This window comes from Carettochelys insculpta, chromosome 6 (assembly GCF_033958435.1).
Source record: "Carettochelys insculpta isolate YL-2023 chromosome 6, ASM3395843v1, whole genome shotgun sequence".
NCBI lineage: Eukaryota > Metazoa > Chordata > Testudines > Carettochelyidae > Carettochelys > Carettochelys insculpta.
Window position 1 is genome coordinate 38,853,132 of NC_134142.1, and position 14,703 is coordinate 38,867,834.

The window sequence follows — 14,703 nt, forward strand, 5'->3', positions numbered from 1 at the left end:
AAGCCCTGGAGAGCTGGCACCCACCCCCCACCACCGGAGAAGTGGCAGCCATGGGCACTCCGCACCCGGAGCCCTGGGAAAGTGGCAGCAGCAGAGGCTCTGTGCCCAGAGCCCCGAGGAAGCAGCAGCCATGGGCTTTCCCCACCTGGAGCCCCAGGCAAGTGGCAGCAGTGGGCACTCCTGACCTCACCCCTACCCCCCAAGGGCCTAAATACGGTCCAATTCATCCCTTTTAAAAAGTAAGTTAGGATGCCTTTTTGGCATCCCAAATACAGAACTGTCTTGCCCAATATGGGATGCTTGGTGACCCTCTCTTGATCCTCTCCCCAGAAAAAACCACCCAAAAATCTCTTTTGTAGTGTTCCCATCTCCCTAAATGTCAATTTCTGCCGCCACTTTCCCTTCGATATCAATTAGTTGCTCCTGCTGCTGTACAACATGCCACAATGTCTTCAGGACCTTCACTTCCCCCACTCCAAGATCTGCACTCCACCCAACAAGGAAGAAATCTGGAGGAGAGTCTCAGAGAGAGGGGCTTAAATAACCAGACGAGAAGGCAAGTGGGCTGAGGCAAGGTGAGATCCAAGATGAGCTCCCAAGGAAAGGCGGCTGCCTGGCAGTCACACCAGCACTGTTCTCTGTGTGGTGATGAGATATCAACAGATCGTAAACCAGGACAGTGGGGAAAAGTGGAAGGGCTCAGCTGCCCAAGGCAATGGGAAGAGGTGACGTGGTACTGAGGGGAGTACAAGTCCTGTCATCCAGAAGTGGGAGAAGGCAACAGGCACAGTACCTTAGCCCCTACCACATTTGGGCAGGAGAACATCAGAAATATGCTCAAGCAGAAGAAAGACAACAGGGGTGGCAGGGAGACACAGTGCCTCAGCTCTCCCCTAGGTAGAGTGCAGGTAGAGAAAAAGGCCTGCCTGCCTCCTTTGATAGGTGGGGACTTGGAAGGTTTCCTCTGCTGTGAGAAGGGGCCCCCAGGTTCAGGTTTTTTGTTTTTTTTTTTTTTTTTAAGGACAACTCCTTTATAAAAGGCAAGACACTGTGAATGGGAACCATTTAGGCTTGTCCAGCAACAGGGGAGGAGTAGGAACTCCCACCTTTGAAAATAAAATGCTGGGCAATCCCAGAACACAGGGGAGGCAAAGACCACCAGGCTCCTTCGTATCACTCCAAAGGTGAGTCATGGGGTGAGCAGAGGCCCATTCTGAGCCTGGATACTTCAGAAATCTTGGGAAGCTGAGATGGAGCACTTCAGAGTCTGGGACAACATGAGCTCTGAGGAAACTGAGGCAGGAGTATGAGGGAGTTAGGAACTCTTAGGTCCAGGTCTGGGACAACAGAATCCTGAGCAGCAGGAAGGGAGGGGTGATTGGCATCTAGCAGGAAGGGTCTTTGTTCAGCTCTGAAAAAGATGTTTCTTCCTCTGCTTGTTAGTGAAAAAGGGGCAGACATATGCTTCAGCTGTTCCTCCATCCTAATTCATTCCCTTAAAGCATCAGCACCATTTCCTTTTGGCATCAGGCTCTTGGACCCTTCCCTTTGCCAGCTGAGCTGGAAAGTATCATACCTGAATCTCACCTGATAGCTGGAAAGCTTATGTTTGCTCCTCTCTCAGCTGCATGCTGGAGCTGCTATTCAAGTGGCAAATTAGTTGATTGCTATTCAGGTATTTGGCAGACTGCAGATTAAGCACCTTCTGGTGCCATTTGCCTTTCTTCCATCCAGGTGAGCCGACAGACTTGCTGGGTCCTTGGGCAGGAGGGTGGCGGAGCCTGCTCCATGCTCCTGGTGTAGGGTTGAGGCAGCTGGCCCTCTGTGCCACCCAGACTGCACTACCTCCCCTGCAGATCATCTGGAGCATACCACCCAAGGCTCTGCGGCATGCCTGTGGGGCTCCAGTAGGGATTTAAAGAGCCTGGGCATTGACTGCTGCTGCAGAAGTGGTGGCTGGGAGCTCTGGACCCCTTTGAATTGCAAGGCCCCAGGGAAATTGTGCCCCAGTGGGTCTGCTTCCATCGGTGTTTGAGTCTTTATTATTGCTTACCAGCCAGCCCCTCTCTCAGACATCTTTGAGCTTAACCCCATGCAGTCCTTTGTGTACAGGAAATACACCCTGGTTAAATCCATAAAGCCTTTTCCTTAAACAAGTGTTAGTGGCACAATAAGGGGTGAAGACAGGAGCAGGGAGAAGGGGAATAAGCAGCTACTCCTCGCTACACTGCACATGCATAGTACCTGATGGCTTTCTCTGGAGGAAATGAAGCAAGGAAAGAAGGAGCAGCTGTGCCAGTGATGGATTCTTATCCAAATACTTGAGCCAACTGCTGACCCCCAGATGCCCCAGTACTTTAACTACCCCATTTCCCTGTTCCCCAGTGCACCAGATCCACGGTGTGCCTGATCCATCTCAAATTACTCAGAGCTCTTGCCCCTGACTTCTTCAACTCCTCATTGGTTTAACCCCCAATCCTCAGCTACCCCATCCCACAAATTACTTCTATTTCCCATCTCTCTAAGGACTAACCCTTGCTATTTTCTTGCAGAAGAAAATGCGGACTGTTGGCCTTGTTCTCTCTCCATCTCTCCCATCTTTTTGGAGCAGAAGGTCCCCGTGATTCAATCTTCATTCTTTGAGGTTCTCCACTTTGAGGGCCAAAGTGCCTCCCACGTTCATATAGGGATACTGACACTTTTCCTCCTTCTGGGCTGATCCCGCCACCTCCCACACTGGGATAGCTGAGTGGTGGGCCTTTCCTCTTGTGTGAAGCTCAAATAAGGATAGGGGAATCTCTTACTGCTTGTAGGGCAGAAAGTCTCACAGGACTGTGCCTATCAAAGGCTTCTTCTAACCCCCACCTCTCCTTCACCATCACCTGCCAGGTGGGGCAATTCCCTTACTGCCTTCAACATCTTCTATTGCTGTGAAGGTCAACAAGAAGACTTGTGGCACCTTATAGACTAACAGATATTTTGGAGCATAAACTTTCGTGGACAAAGACCCGCTTCATCAGATGCATGAGTGGGGGGTGGTTTCAGAGGGGTATTTAGAGAATGGGGTCCCAGAAAAATGGAGAGCCAGAGTTGACAAGGTCTATTCAGCAAGGTGGAAATGACCCATTATCAGTAGTAGGTATCAAAAGAGGAAAAAAACAAGTCAGATCAGACAGGGGGATATGAGCCATTAGACTCTGACAATGGCTCATATCCCCCTGTCTGATCTGACTTGTTTTTAGTTCTTTTGATACCTACTGTTGAAAATGGGCCATTTCCACCTTGCCGAATAGACCTTGTCAGCTCTGGCCCTTCCTTTTTCTGGGGCCCACCATCTCCAAATCACACCTCTCCTCCCTGAGCAGTGGTATTGGGATCATGTAGCAAAGAATGAAGATTCTTTTCCATCTTTGATAAATGTTACAAGTGGCTGGGCAAAATATTTGCCAGCTATGACCCTTCCTTGCTACTGTGTGGCTTCATGCCATAAAAGAACAAACCCACATCTTCTTTTGCACATTCACTTTAAAGTTGCTGTGCAACATCAAGAATTGGACAATTTTTAAAGGCCTCACAGATCTACTTTCTTTTTTTATAATGCAGGTGATCTCAACCCATGGCGTGCAAATAGGTGACAGGGAGTGGCTGTCATAATCACACTGTCCTATGTCATTCTCCTGGAGAGCATCTACTGAGGCCCATACTGAAGCCCATGCCATCATTTCTGCAGTGCTATTGTTATCCATGCTGGCTAGATTATACAGTTAACTCATAATGCCTTTCTGTGTTACAGTCACACCTTCACTTTGCAGTGTAGATCTATCTTAGAGTGCCAAATATCTATATTCAGATGATAAGATAAAAGCCAACATTAGAAGAAACAAATTGCTTAACTTTTAGTACCAAAATTAAATTTGAGCTCCTTTCAGCTATAAAAGCAAGTAACTATCAGCATCAGTAAAACTGATATCTGAACCCACTGATTTGGACAGATTTTCAAAAAGAAATTCAAAATAAATCTCACCATAAGCTGACCTCAAAAAGGCAGTTAAAAGAAAGTCAGGAAGTTTTTCTCTACCTACAAAGAAAAAAGTTAACACATTAATACTGCTCTTTGCTGACTTTTTTAAATAAGGATTTTTCTGTTATTTGGTCTATAGAGGTAACATCAGTGATAGGAAAGACAGCTGGATTCTATTCTGCCTCACACATTAAAAAAGTTGTGAACTAAATTTTTATTATAAATGATGATAATAGGAGCAGAAAGAACCCAGTTTATAGCACTGGCAACTAGAAAAATAAATCTATCTTTTTATTTAAAAAAAGAAAAAACAAGCAAGCTAGCCTGACCAATCTGATCTAAAACTAGAACATTTGTAATGTAATTTTTATTTTTATTTACTCCACTTTAATTATAAATCTATAAATTCTATTTTATTTGTACAAATATCCCCTAAATTTACAGACTCCCTTTCCCTTTAGACAATTGGAGAAGAATGCATGTTTAAAATTTCATAAATATTGTCACTTTCTGATTTATACTGAGTTTTCAAATATGTTCCCAGTATTGTCATCATAATTCGCACCTTCTCTCTGATGCAGACAGTGGTAGAACATTGGAGATCCAAGTGAATGGCCCATTCAAAAGAAAAATCACTACAGTTGTACCTCAGAAATAACGGGGAAAAATGTGTCTTATCACTGAATTTTTTTGGTCACTAAATTATTATCTGATTGATCACAATGCAGTTGCGATGTTTTCAGATGTTACAACACAGTCAGTGTACAGTCTTCCAGAACAATTTGCTCTTGCATCGCAGTTGCAGGGTGATAGTTAACATGTGGGTTGTGGTAATCCTGACCTATCCCTCGGCTGCCTTTCTGGCCATATGAACCACTGCTATTTTTAGCTGAGACTGTCTGTCCGCGGTAGATTTGAGCCTGATGCTCACATATACCAACTTTGCTGAGCAGAATGAAGACATCCCTTCGGAAAGCCTTGGTGAAAATAGCATAGAGGAATGGGTTGGCACAAGAATTGAGGGGGTAGAATAGCACTAGAAGGATCTTGGAATTACTGATTGTTATCAAGGGCTTGTTCATAATGGCAGACAAAGCATAGAATGAGATAGGTGCCATGCATAGGAAGTCAGTGAAAATCAACACAGCCATCCTCTTAGCAACTTTGGTGTCTTTGTCTTCCGACTTGCACTCAGGATTTCGCACAGTTACATAGATTTTTATGTAGCAGGCACAGATGATGAGAAAGGCAATGATATTCAGCATTAAAACAAAGATAATATAGGCTTGAGCCAGCGGTGTTTCAACATCCATGGGCAAGCAGATGCTGACTTTGCTATAGCTGCTGACTCCAATTAGTGGCAAGAGGGCGAGAAGAAAGCACGAGAGCCAACCACCCAGCATGATGACCAATGCATGCCGAAGGCGAAGCTTCCTGTCCAGCCGCATGGCAAAGGTGATGGCATACCACCGCTCCAGAGTGATCACAGTCAGTGTGTATACAGAAAGCTCACTGGCAAAGACAGTGAAAAAGCCAGCTGAGTTGCAGCCAGGACCAGTCTGCCAGTCTATGGCATGATTGTAGTATTCTGACCTAGTGTGGAGATCCACCGAAGCAATGAGGAGAAGATACAGTCCCATGCAGAAATCAGCAAAGGCTAGGTTGCACATCAGAAACCGTGGGACAGTCAACTTGTAATGGCTGGTGAGAAGGATGAAGAGGACAAAAATGTTACCCAGGATAGCTAGCAGGTTCACAAACCACACCACAATCCTTAGAAATTTATAGCCCATAATGTCTTCACAGGGATTAAACTCATCAGGCTCTGGAGTACACACAATGTCTTCACTGCCACCACAAACAGTGTCGTCATAGTGGCTGTCAAACCCCTGGATGCTTTCTTCTTGAGGGTTCTTGAGCTCTTGGCCAAACCCAACATTTCCCTCTCCCTGCTCTTCAAAAAAAACATAGTAGTGGGAGTTGCCATGAAAATCCCTGAATTTGGTGTTTTCAGCATAAACTGCATCAGTGTGGTCTGCATCATCTTCTGGATAGTCTTGGTAGAAAGGGCCACTGAAGGTACTGATGGCTCTTTTCTTACGAAAGTTGAGACTGCTGGTCTGGTTACATATCAAGTATTCCAGAATTCTGAAAGAGCACAGGGGTGAAATCACCACTGGTATTTGCGGTTTCATTTGTATACAACAGGTATGGCCAGGGAAATCATTTTTAGTTGTTAATATCTAGATTAAAATATCTATGAATCAGAATGTTGTCCTGTCATACTTTTGTTAGTAGAAAGACCATGTGGTGAATCCTGAACGTACTCATCAGAGATGTTTTGTATATAGGGCTGTAATCCTTTGCTTCTGAGTTCTCACTTCTGTTATATGTGGGATTACAAGGAGCATGGGAGGTATCAGGTCCTGCCTTCATAGCAGTGGTGGTGGTGGTGATAGTAGAGGCCTTTGAGGGAAGAGGTTGCAGAGTGAGCCTGACTTGCACTCGCCCTGCAGTAATTGCTCCTGTCCTGCAGGCTTGGGCCCTGCTCCTTGCTCCAGGAATTGCAATCTTGTGCATGATGTTAAAGTACCACACTGGTTTGATTCAGCTGCCCATCCATTATAGTGAGAGGGGCAGATGGGTCAAATCTGAGTGAATAATGATATGACCCTTTACTCCAGCTCGTAACGCTCACTGAAATCTGATCTGGCTGCCCCACGTCATGATGATGGAGGAAAAGCTAGGCCATGTGTATGTGGTGCTGCAGTTGCAACCACCTATAGGTAGATTCAAACCTGGGGCCTCTGTAGCGTAGTGCATGAGCCTCTAAAGTTTCAGCTAAAAGCCAGCTGCCTCTCAGCTAAGGCTGCTGTAAAAGAGACTCATTCTTTCTCTGCGTAAGGGATCTAGGTGCCACTACATGGGACAATGAATCAAACAATCTCATGTGCTGGGTCAGAATAACTGGCATGGGGAGAACGTCAGATCTCTGCAGGACAGGAGCTATAGGAGTTGCCACTGCAGGGTTGGGGTTTTTTTTTTTCATTTTATATGTTGTTTCTAGTTTTATTTTGTGTTATTTTGTAGTTGTGAAAAATCTGGGCCTCTATGGCCATGTCTACATGTGCACACTACTTCGAAGTAGCGGCGCCAACTTCAAAATAGCGCCCGTCACGGCTACACGTGTTGGGCGCTATTTCGAAGTTGAAATCGACGTTAGGCGGCGAGACATCGAAGTCGCTAACCCCATGAGGGGATGGGAATAGCGCCCTACTTCGAAGTTGAACGTCAAAGTAGGGCACGTGTAGACGATCCGCGTCCCGCACCATTGAAATAGTGGGGTCCGCCATGGCGGCCATCAGCTGAGGGGTTGAGAGACGCTCTCTCTCCAGCCCCTGCGGGGCTCTATGGTCATCGTGTGCAGCAGCCCTTAGCCCAGGGCTTCTGGCTGCTACTGCTGCAGCTGGGGATCTATGCTGCAGGCACAGGGTCTGCAACCAGTTGTCGGCTCTGTGGATCTTGTGCTGTTTAGTGCAACTGTGTCTGGGAAGGGCCCTTTAAGGGAGCGGCTTGCTGTTGAGTCCGCCCTGTGACCCTGTCTGCAGCTGTGCCTGGCACCCTTATTTCGATGTGTGCTACTTTGGCGTGTAGACGTTCCCTCGCAGCGCCTATTTCAATGTGGTGCTGCCCAACGTCGAAGTTGAACGTCGACGTTGCCAGCCCTGGAGTACGTGTAGACGTTATTCATCGAAATAGACTATTTCGATATCGCTACATCAAAATAAGCTATTTCGATATAGCGTGCACGTGTAGACGTAGCCTATTACTTTGCTCCAAGATGAAATACCTCTGTTTGTAGTCCTAAATAGCATTAACAATGTTTTGGCTAAAATAATATTTTGCAAATGTGTGTTGAATTTGCTAACTGCTGTCTCTCTACACTTCCTTCAGCATTTCTCTCCCAGGTGTCCCTCCCTTTCACAGGGTTTCAGACTTTCACCAGATGTACTAGAGCTGCTTTTCTCAAAGGAGAATCTAATTTTGTTTCCTTGCGTCCATGTTTTCAATCTCTGCGCAGCCCTTTGCCGCAGGTCTCTGCCCTCAAAGATGTTTGAAACTCCTTCAAGACCTAATGTCATCTGTGAATTCCAATAATATACTATCCACACGAATGAATAAATACCCTAAAAATGCTGTACATGCGTATTTTTTAATGTATCAGAGAGTGGCCTGACGAAGAATCTGGGCTCTGAACTTTGGACAAGTTTGCATCTAAACTTCAATTTTCAATAACACTCACTCTCTAATTCCAATAAAGTTTCAAGTTTACTTTTAGAAACAAAGGTTTGGGATACAGGATCAGACCTGCAATCCATCTACTTCAGTATCCTGTCTCCAGTTGTGGCCACCATCTGTTGTTTCACAACACCAGGCAAGAAACCTTGTAGAAGAAATAACTGGCCAACAAGGAAAACGTCCTCCTTACTCTTACAGGCTGGCTCAAGCACAAGGTTTTATGCCCCTTGCAGTGCTTTCGGTTATATTTAAATCCTTGTTATACCCAACTCTGGATATTGCTATTGTGGCAGACCTTTGCCTGGTAGCTGCAGGAGCCTTCTGGAAGGAACATATGCCGGCTGGTGGGCTAATGCTTTCTTGTTCCAGTCAGGACAGGCAGCTGGGGCCTTATTAGGTATCAGTCCTCATTGGTCAGATAGGCCCTGTGCTTCCTATAAAAGGCTCCCCGTCTGGTAGCAGGGGGAAGGTTTTGGGAGGTGCACCAGAGGAGCAGGAGCAGGAGCACAGCGAAAATGTACCACGGGGAAGTGGTGGGTGAAGTGGCCCAGGGTGAGGCTACTACTTTGGGGCAGGGGTAAAGGTCCTGCCGGTTGCCTCTTGTTCTCATAGGGACCCTGGGCCGGAGTCCAGGGTAGAGGGTGGGTCTGGACTCCCCCACCCTTCCCCCGAGGGATCACTTTACTGGAGCAGGCGCAGGCCTGCAAAGGGACTGGTATTATTCTCCCTGTACTGGTCCTGCCTATGATGAGGATGGCTCGCTAAGTGGAGACCCCTGCCTTTGGAAGGGCCTGGGCAAAAGGGGGGCCTCCGTGAGTCTCTGAGGCAGCACAAATCTGCCAGGAAGCGCAGGGACCCACAGAGGCTGACAAGGGACTTTGTCACACTCTCTATATAAACATCTTATCCTGTGTTGAATCCTGCTCAATTCTTGGCCTCAAAATATCTTATGACAATGTGTTCTAGAAACCAATTATATATTGAGTGAAAAAGCATTTATTTTTTATTAATTTTAAACCTGCTCCTCTATATTACTATATAATTTGAAAAATGGGTTAACAAATTAACTTGGTTTATTGTATAGTACAATATCAATTAATACTTCTTTAATTGATTATTTTGGTTTAATCAAAGTTGCCAACACTTACCCTTTGGTTTTCTTCCAGTTCTTGAAAGCACAGCAGTGGCTTGGATAGGACAGTTCTGCTTTCATTAGATGAAGAAAAGTCTTTACAGGAGGTAATTTCTTTAGTGTCCATGTGTTTTTAGCCATCAGCTCTTTAAGGTTTTCCAGTCCTTTTGTTGGAAGGGCAGCAACGCTGGTTCGAGAGACGTCACTAGTAAAGAAAGAATAAAATCTGAGCAAATTAAATTATTAGAGTGAGACATTTAAGATCTTCAAAACGCTTTAGAAATCTGCACCACAATTACCAAAACCAAAACTAAAACTAAAACACAGCCAACAATGCATGAGGGTGGTGAGGACAGAAGTTGACATGTGCCTGCACATATTCCTCTTAAAATATACCAACTAGGTATCACCAAATAGCATTCAGAAGGCACTCAGTGTCACAACGCCTGAAAAACTCGCTGCGCAAATGCACAATGAAAGCCCAGAAGCCAAGGTATTATTTTTTTGTTTATTTTACTTTACAAGTACATAGCAAAACTCGGTAAATCTTGAGATGTTAAAATCTTTCTCATTTACAAACCTGAAAAATTGCTACAACTTTGAAAGAGCAAGTCAATGTGACCTCTTTATAGAAATTTTAAAACTAAATTTCTATTTCAAACATGTTTTACTTAGAGAGTGTTGTGACTGCCATTGTTGGCCATCAACTGTACTCCTCAAAAGCCATGCAGCAGAGGCAGAGCTTCAATTTGCCTTTGAAAATTAAATTTTTAAAAGCTTTCACGTCAGTGAGAACATTCTCATTTGGGAGGCACAACTGAAAACAGAAGCCATGACAGATATGGTAACATTATTTGCTCATTTAGTGCACAAAGGCCCTGATCTTGCAAAGGCTTTAAGGACATGCATAATTTACATTCCTGGACCTATTCAGACACATGAAGTTAATAGAATACTGAAGTATTTTCAGAAAACTAATGCCACAATTTGCTACAATTGCTGATAAAGAGTTGGCTAGGTACAGCTATAATCTGAATTTGAGCAGGAAATTATCTTTTTCTTCCTCCCTTTAGCACATCTGTCCACATTTTCCCCATCCTTAAGGTTTTAAAACTGATTACTTTACTATCTCCTTGAGCAACCTATGCATGACAGAAATGACCCAAACCTTTTAAATAGGCTTTTAAGGCTCATTGTTCAAAACACACAAAAATTCAGTAACAATGTAGAGTTAAACAACTTTAGCTGCATCTACACTAGCATGGTCTTTCGAAAGGAAAATCAAAAACAGGAGGCATTTTCAAAAGCGTGTGGAGCGTCTCCATACAAAGCACACCCCTTCGAAAGGAGACTGAAAGAGAGCACCACCCTCTTCTGAAAGTGCTCCTCTGATCCCAGATCATGAAGAGTGGCCCCTTTCAAAAGAATCTTTCGAAAAACAAACACGTGCATACACACCATGGGCCACTCTTTTGAAAGAGGAGTCCGCCATGGTGCTGGCCAGCTGGCACTCAGAGATGCCCTGGCTGGCAGCAGCTGAGCTCTATGCTCTCTGTGTCCAGCCATGTTTAAAGCCACAGGGACCCAGAAACTCTGTGGCAGGAAGCTGAGAGCGTGCTGGCAGCAGGGGGAACACAGGGTAGGCACAGCATGCTCTCCAAGCCATCCCTGCAGACCAAATGCCCCACATGGCCAACAGCCAGCCCCTCCGGGAGCCCCAGAGCCCCACTTTGAGTTGTGGGACCTCCTCAGTCTGTTGGGGGAGGAGGAGGAGGAGGTCCTGAGAGAGTTGGGCACCAAGTACTGCAACACGGCAGCCTTCACCTGGCTTGCCACTGGCCTTGCCAAATTGGGGACACCCTGCCCGCAACCCTGAGCAAGTGAAAAACAAGGTCAAGGAGTTGCAGCAGGACTATGCCCGGGTCTGGGCCTCCACCACCTGCTCCGGGGCAGGACCCGCCTCCTGCCTCTACTACTGGGAGCTCCGCAGCCTCCTGGGGCCTGGGGCCCCCCCAGCCACCACCTTGGCGGACAAGCTGCACCCTGGGGAGGAGCAAGAGCCGGGAGCTGATGACCACTTCATGCAGCTGGAGTTGGAGCAAGAGCAGGCAACCAAGACCTCCAGTGAGGAGGGGGACCTCAAAATAGACCTTCCATCCTGATTCTTGAGCTGGACGATGGGCAGCCGGACCTTGGCAAGGAACCCTCTGGTAAGAACCCGGAGGGACGCACACTCCACATCACAGGGTGGGGGGCACCACAGCCACCAGCGGGCCACCAACATGCCCAATGGGCCTGGGCCACAAAAAGCCCAGCCAGCTGTGGGTCCCAGCTTGCTGCCACAGCCACTGGCGACACTCAGCACACACTCCCATGGACAGCTCCATGAGCTGCAGATGTGAGGAGGGGGTGAGTGGGGCCAGACTGTGCCCAGGAACCACCCCACATGGGTGGGAACCCCCAGGGCACACGCAACACCCCATGGCTGCCCACTGATGGATGGGGGCTGGTGTCCACAGGGGTGGGGGGAGCTCATCCCCATGCCCGTAACAAGGGACTGACCTTTTCTTCCTCCCCTTTCCTGCAGCCACACTACAGGAGGGCCAGGAGAGCCCTGACCCTTTCATTGTCCCTGACAGCCAGGGAGAGGAGCGGGACCGGTCATCACTCCTAGCAGCATCACAAGGGGCCCTGGAGCAGGAGGGTGCAGCACAACACATCCTGTTGCCAGGAGGAGGTTGCAGAGTGGTGACTCTGCGTGGCCGAGGCTGACCATAAGTGGCGGAGTGCTGCTTGGGACACCCTGATGGGCCACCTGAGCGACACCACGTCAGTTCTGCAGGATGACATGCAGCTCCTGGCCCACCTTCTCCACCCCGCTGTCCCCATCCCCACTCCTGCCCCCGCCACCAAGGATGCTTCCACCAGCATCCCCCCCATGGCCCTACTTCCCCATGCTACCCTCCCCTTTCCACCCCACGTTGGACCCCGTGCCAGGAGTGGGAGGGGATCCTGGGGCCGACAGGGCTTGTGGCCATCCACCCCGACCCCAGAGGAGCACCCCCCTCTTCCAGGTTGAGGAATAAAATTACATCATATCCTAGGCATTGACTGATGCAAAAATATTTTTGAATGTACTTTGAACTACCCTACAGTAAGAAAACAATCTTGCACAGCTAGTGTGATTAGGAAATTCCAATGGTTTCAGAAGGATACTGAATTTTCAAGTAATATTTTCCCAGGTACCTTAACTATACGAGACAGTAACATAACCTCACTAGGATTAGTGACTAGACTGAGCAAATCAAATGATGTAATACAGAAAGGATGTATTCAACTCTTGAGTATCTGTTACAATTGTAGCTAGGCTGGCTCTAGGGGTGCCATGTGCAGAAAAGAAATCAGAACTGAAGGCTCTGCTAAAATAAGTTGTTTTTAAACTGACACTGTAATAATCAGAGCCCCATGCATTGTATGTTCCCACAGGAATGGACTTTGCTGTAGCATCCATCCTCTGCTGCAGAACTGTGCTCCAGAATCTAAGTTTTAATAAGTCCATATTAAGTCCTTAGGCAAAGAAAACTTGCTAAAAGTGGGGAGATGTGGCAATGTCTTCCTGTGTCCACGGTCTGAAACAACCAAGGAGCATGAACTCTATTGATTTTTGTGTAGTATTAAGTTTGACTACAGTAACTATTTTACTGTTCGTCACTTTAACGTAAATGTTAAGATGATGTACACCAGTGGTGGGCAACTAGGGTTCCACCTGTGGTTTGCAGATCCCCACCCCTACCCCATCTACTCCCTCCCTCATGCTGCACTCACTCACCAGAGCCTTGCGCTTTATATTCCTTCCCCTATCTCCCAGCATTTCAGGAGCACGGCAAATCTGCTGATTCAGCTTGTCTCCACTCCTTCCCTTCCCTTCCAGAGCCAGAACAGCTGCAAATAGTTGATTTGATCACAGTCCTCATTACAACCCCCCTTAAAAATCTGAAGACTGTTAGCAGGTCCACTGTGTCTTCTCTTCTCAAGACTACACATGTCCAGTTTTTTCATCTTTCCTCATATGTCAGGTTTGATAACCCTTTTATCATTTTTGCTGCTCTCCTCTGGACTCTACAATTTGTCCACATTTTTGTCACAAATGTGATACCCAGAATTGGACACAGTAGTCCAGCTGAGGAATCAAGAGTGCCACTAGAGTGGGACAGTTTCTTCCTGTATGGCCAAAAAATTAAGGGTTTGTGGAAAAGCATCAAACTCAACTCAAATTTATACATTTTTTCATTTAATCAGGGAGATTAGTTCTTCATTCTTTTTTCCTCAGCTTTTCCATCTGCTTTAAATCAGATTTTGTTTCCTGCACTAACCTTAAAACACATTGCTACCCATGATGAAGCTTAGGCATTATCAAAGCATTTCTGTGGGATTAAAACACATCTGGGATTCACAGTTTGCTTTAGGCAACTATGGTAAGAGACATTAAAACTGAAATTTGCATTATCTAAAATGCTATGGTTTCCCACAAAGCTGCTTTTACTGCAAATGCTGGATCTGGTACATAAAAAATGGAATAAAACCAATTTTTGCAAAATTCCCAAGAGGTATTTCTAGGTTAGGAGTTACAGCAAAAAAGCCAGGAAATGTGGGAAAACTTTTGCAGCTTATGCTGTACCTGTTTTATATATCAACAGGTGTTTTCATTCTCCAGGGATGACAATCTATTGTGTTTCACCAGCAGTAAACTTATGCCAAACACCTAATTCTGAAGGCTTAACATTACAGAATTTTCACAGTAAATACACAGTGGCCTTCCTGACAAGATACATGGAAGGCAGGGTGATGGGCTTTGTCCTGTTTCATTATTGCTCAGTCCTAATTTTACAGACTGCTACAAAAATGTTTTTAGATGGTGATTGGTTCTACACTGCTGACGCTGTCTAGGCAGACAGTGAGATGAAACAAATGCTACTGATTTTATTTGTTTCCATTACAACATAGTTTATATCTTCAAATCAGGTACACTGATAGTCTCTGGGAAAAATAATCAATTTGTGTTATCTCATTTTTTCCTTATATTTATACATTCATAGACTTTAAGGCCACAAGGAACCATTATGCTTATAGTCTGATTTCTTGTACATTGCAGGCCTCACCGGCCAACTTCTATAATAGGCCTATAACCTGTGGCTGAGTAACTGAAATCCTCAAATCATGATTTAAAGGCTTTGAGTTACAGAGAATACAC

General features: G+C 46.0%; 1 protein-coding gene across 1 annotated transcript in view; it reads right to left on the minus strand.

Annotated features, from left to right (window-relative positions):
- Window positions 1-4,767: 4,767 nt before the first annotated feature.
- Window positions 4,768-14,703, minus strand: part of TSHR (thyroid stimulating hormone receptor) — a 126,367-nt gene continuing 116,431 nt past the window's right edge. Inside the window, exons 9-10 of the mRNA XM_074998778.1 lie at window positions 9,469-9,657; window positions 4,768-6,169 (exon numbers count right to left, since the gene is read on the minus strand). Of these exons, the coding sequence (XP_074854879.1) occupies window positions 4,768-6,169; window positions 9,469-9,657 (1,591 nt within the window). The remainder of the gene's footprint in view (window positions 6,170-9,468; window positions 9,658-14,703) is intronic.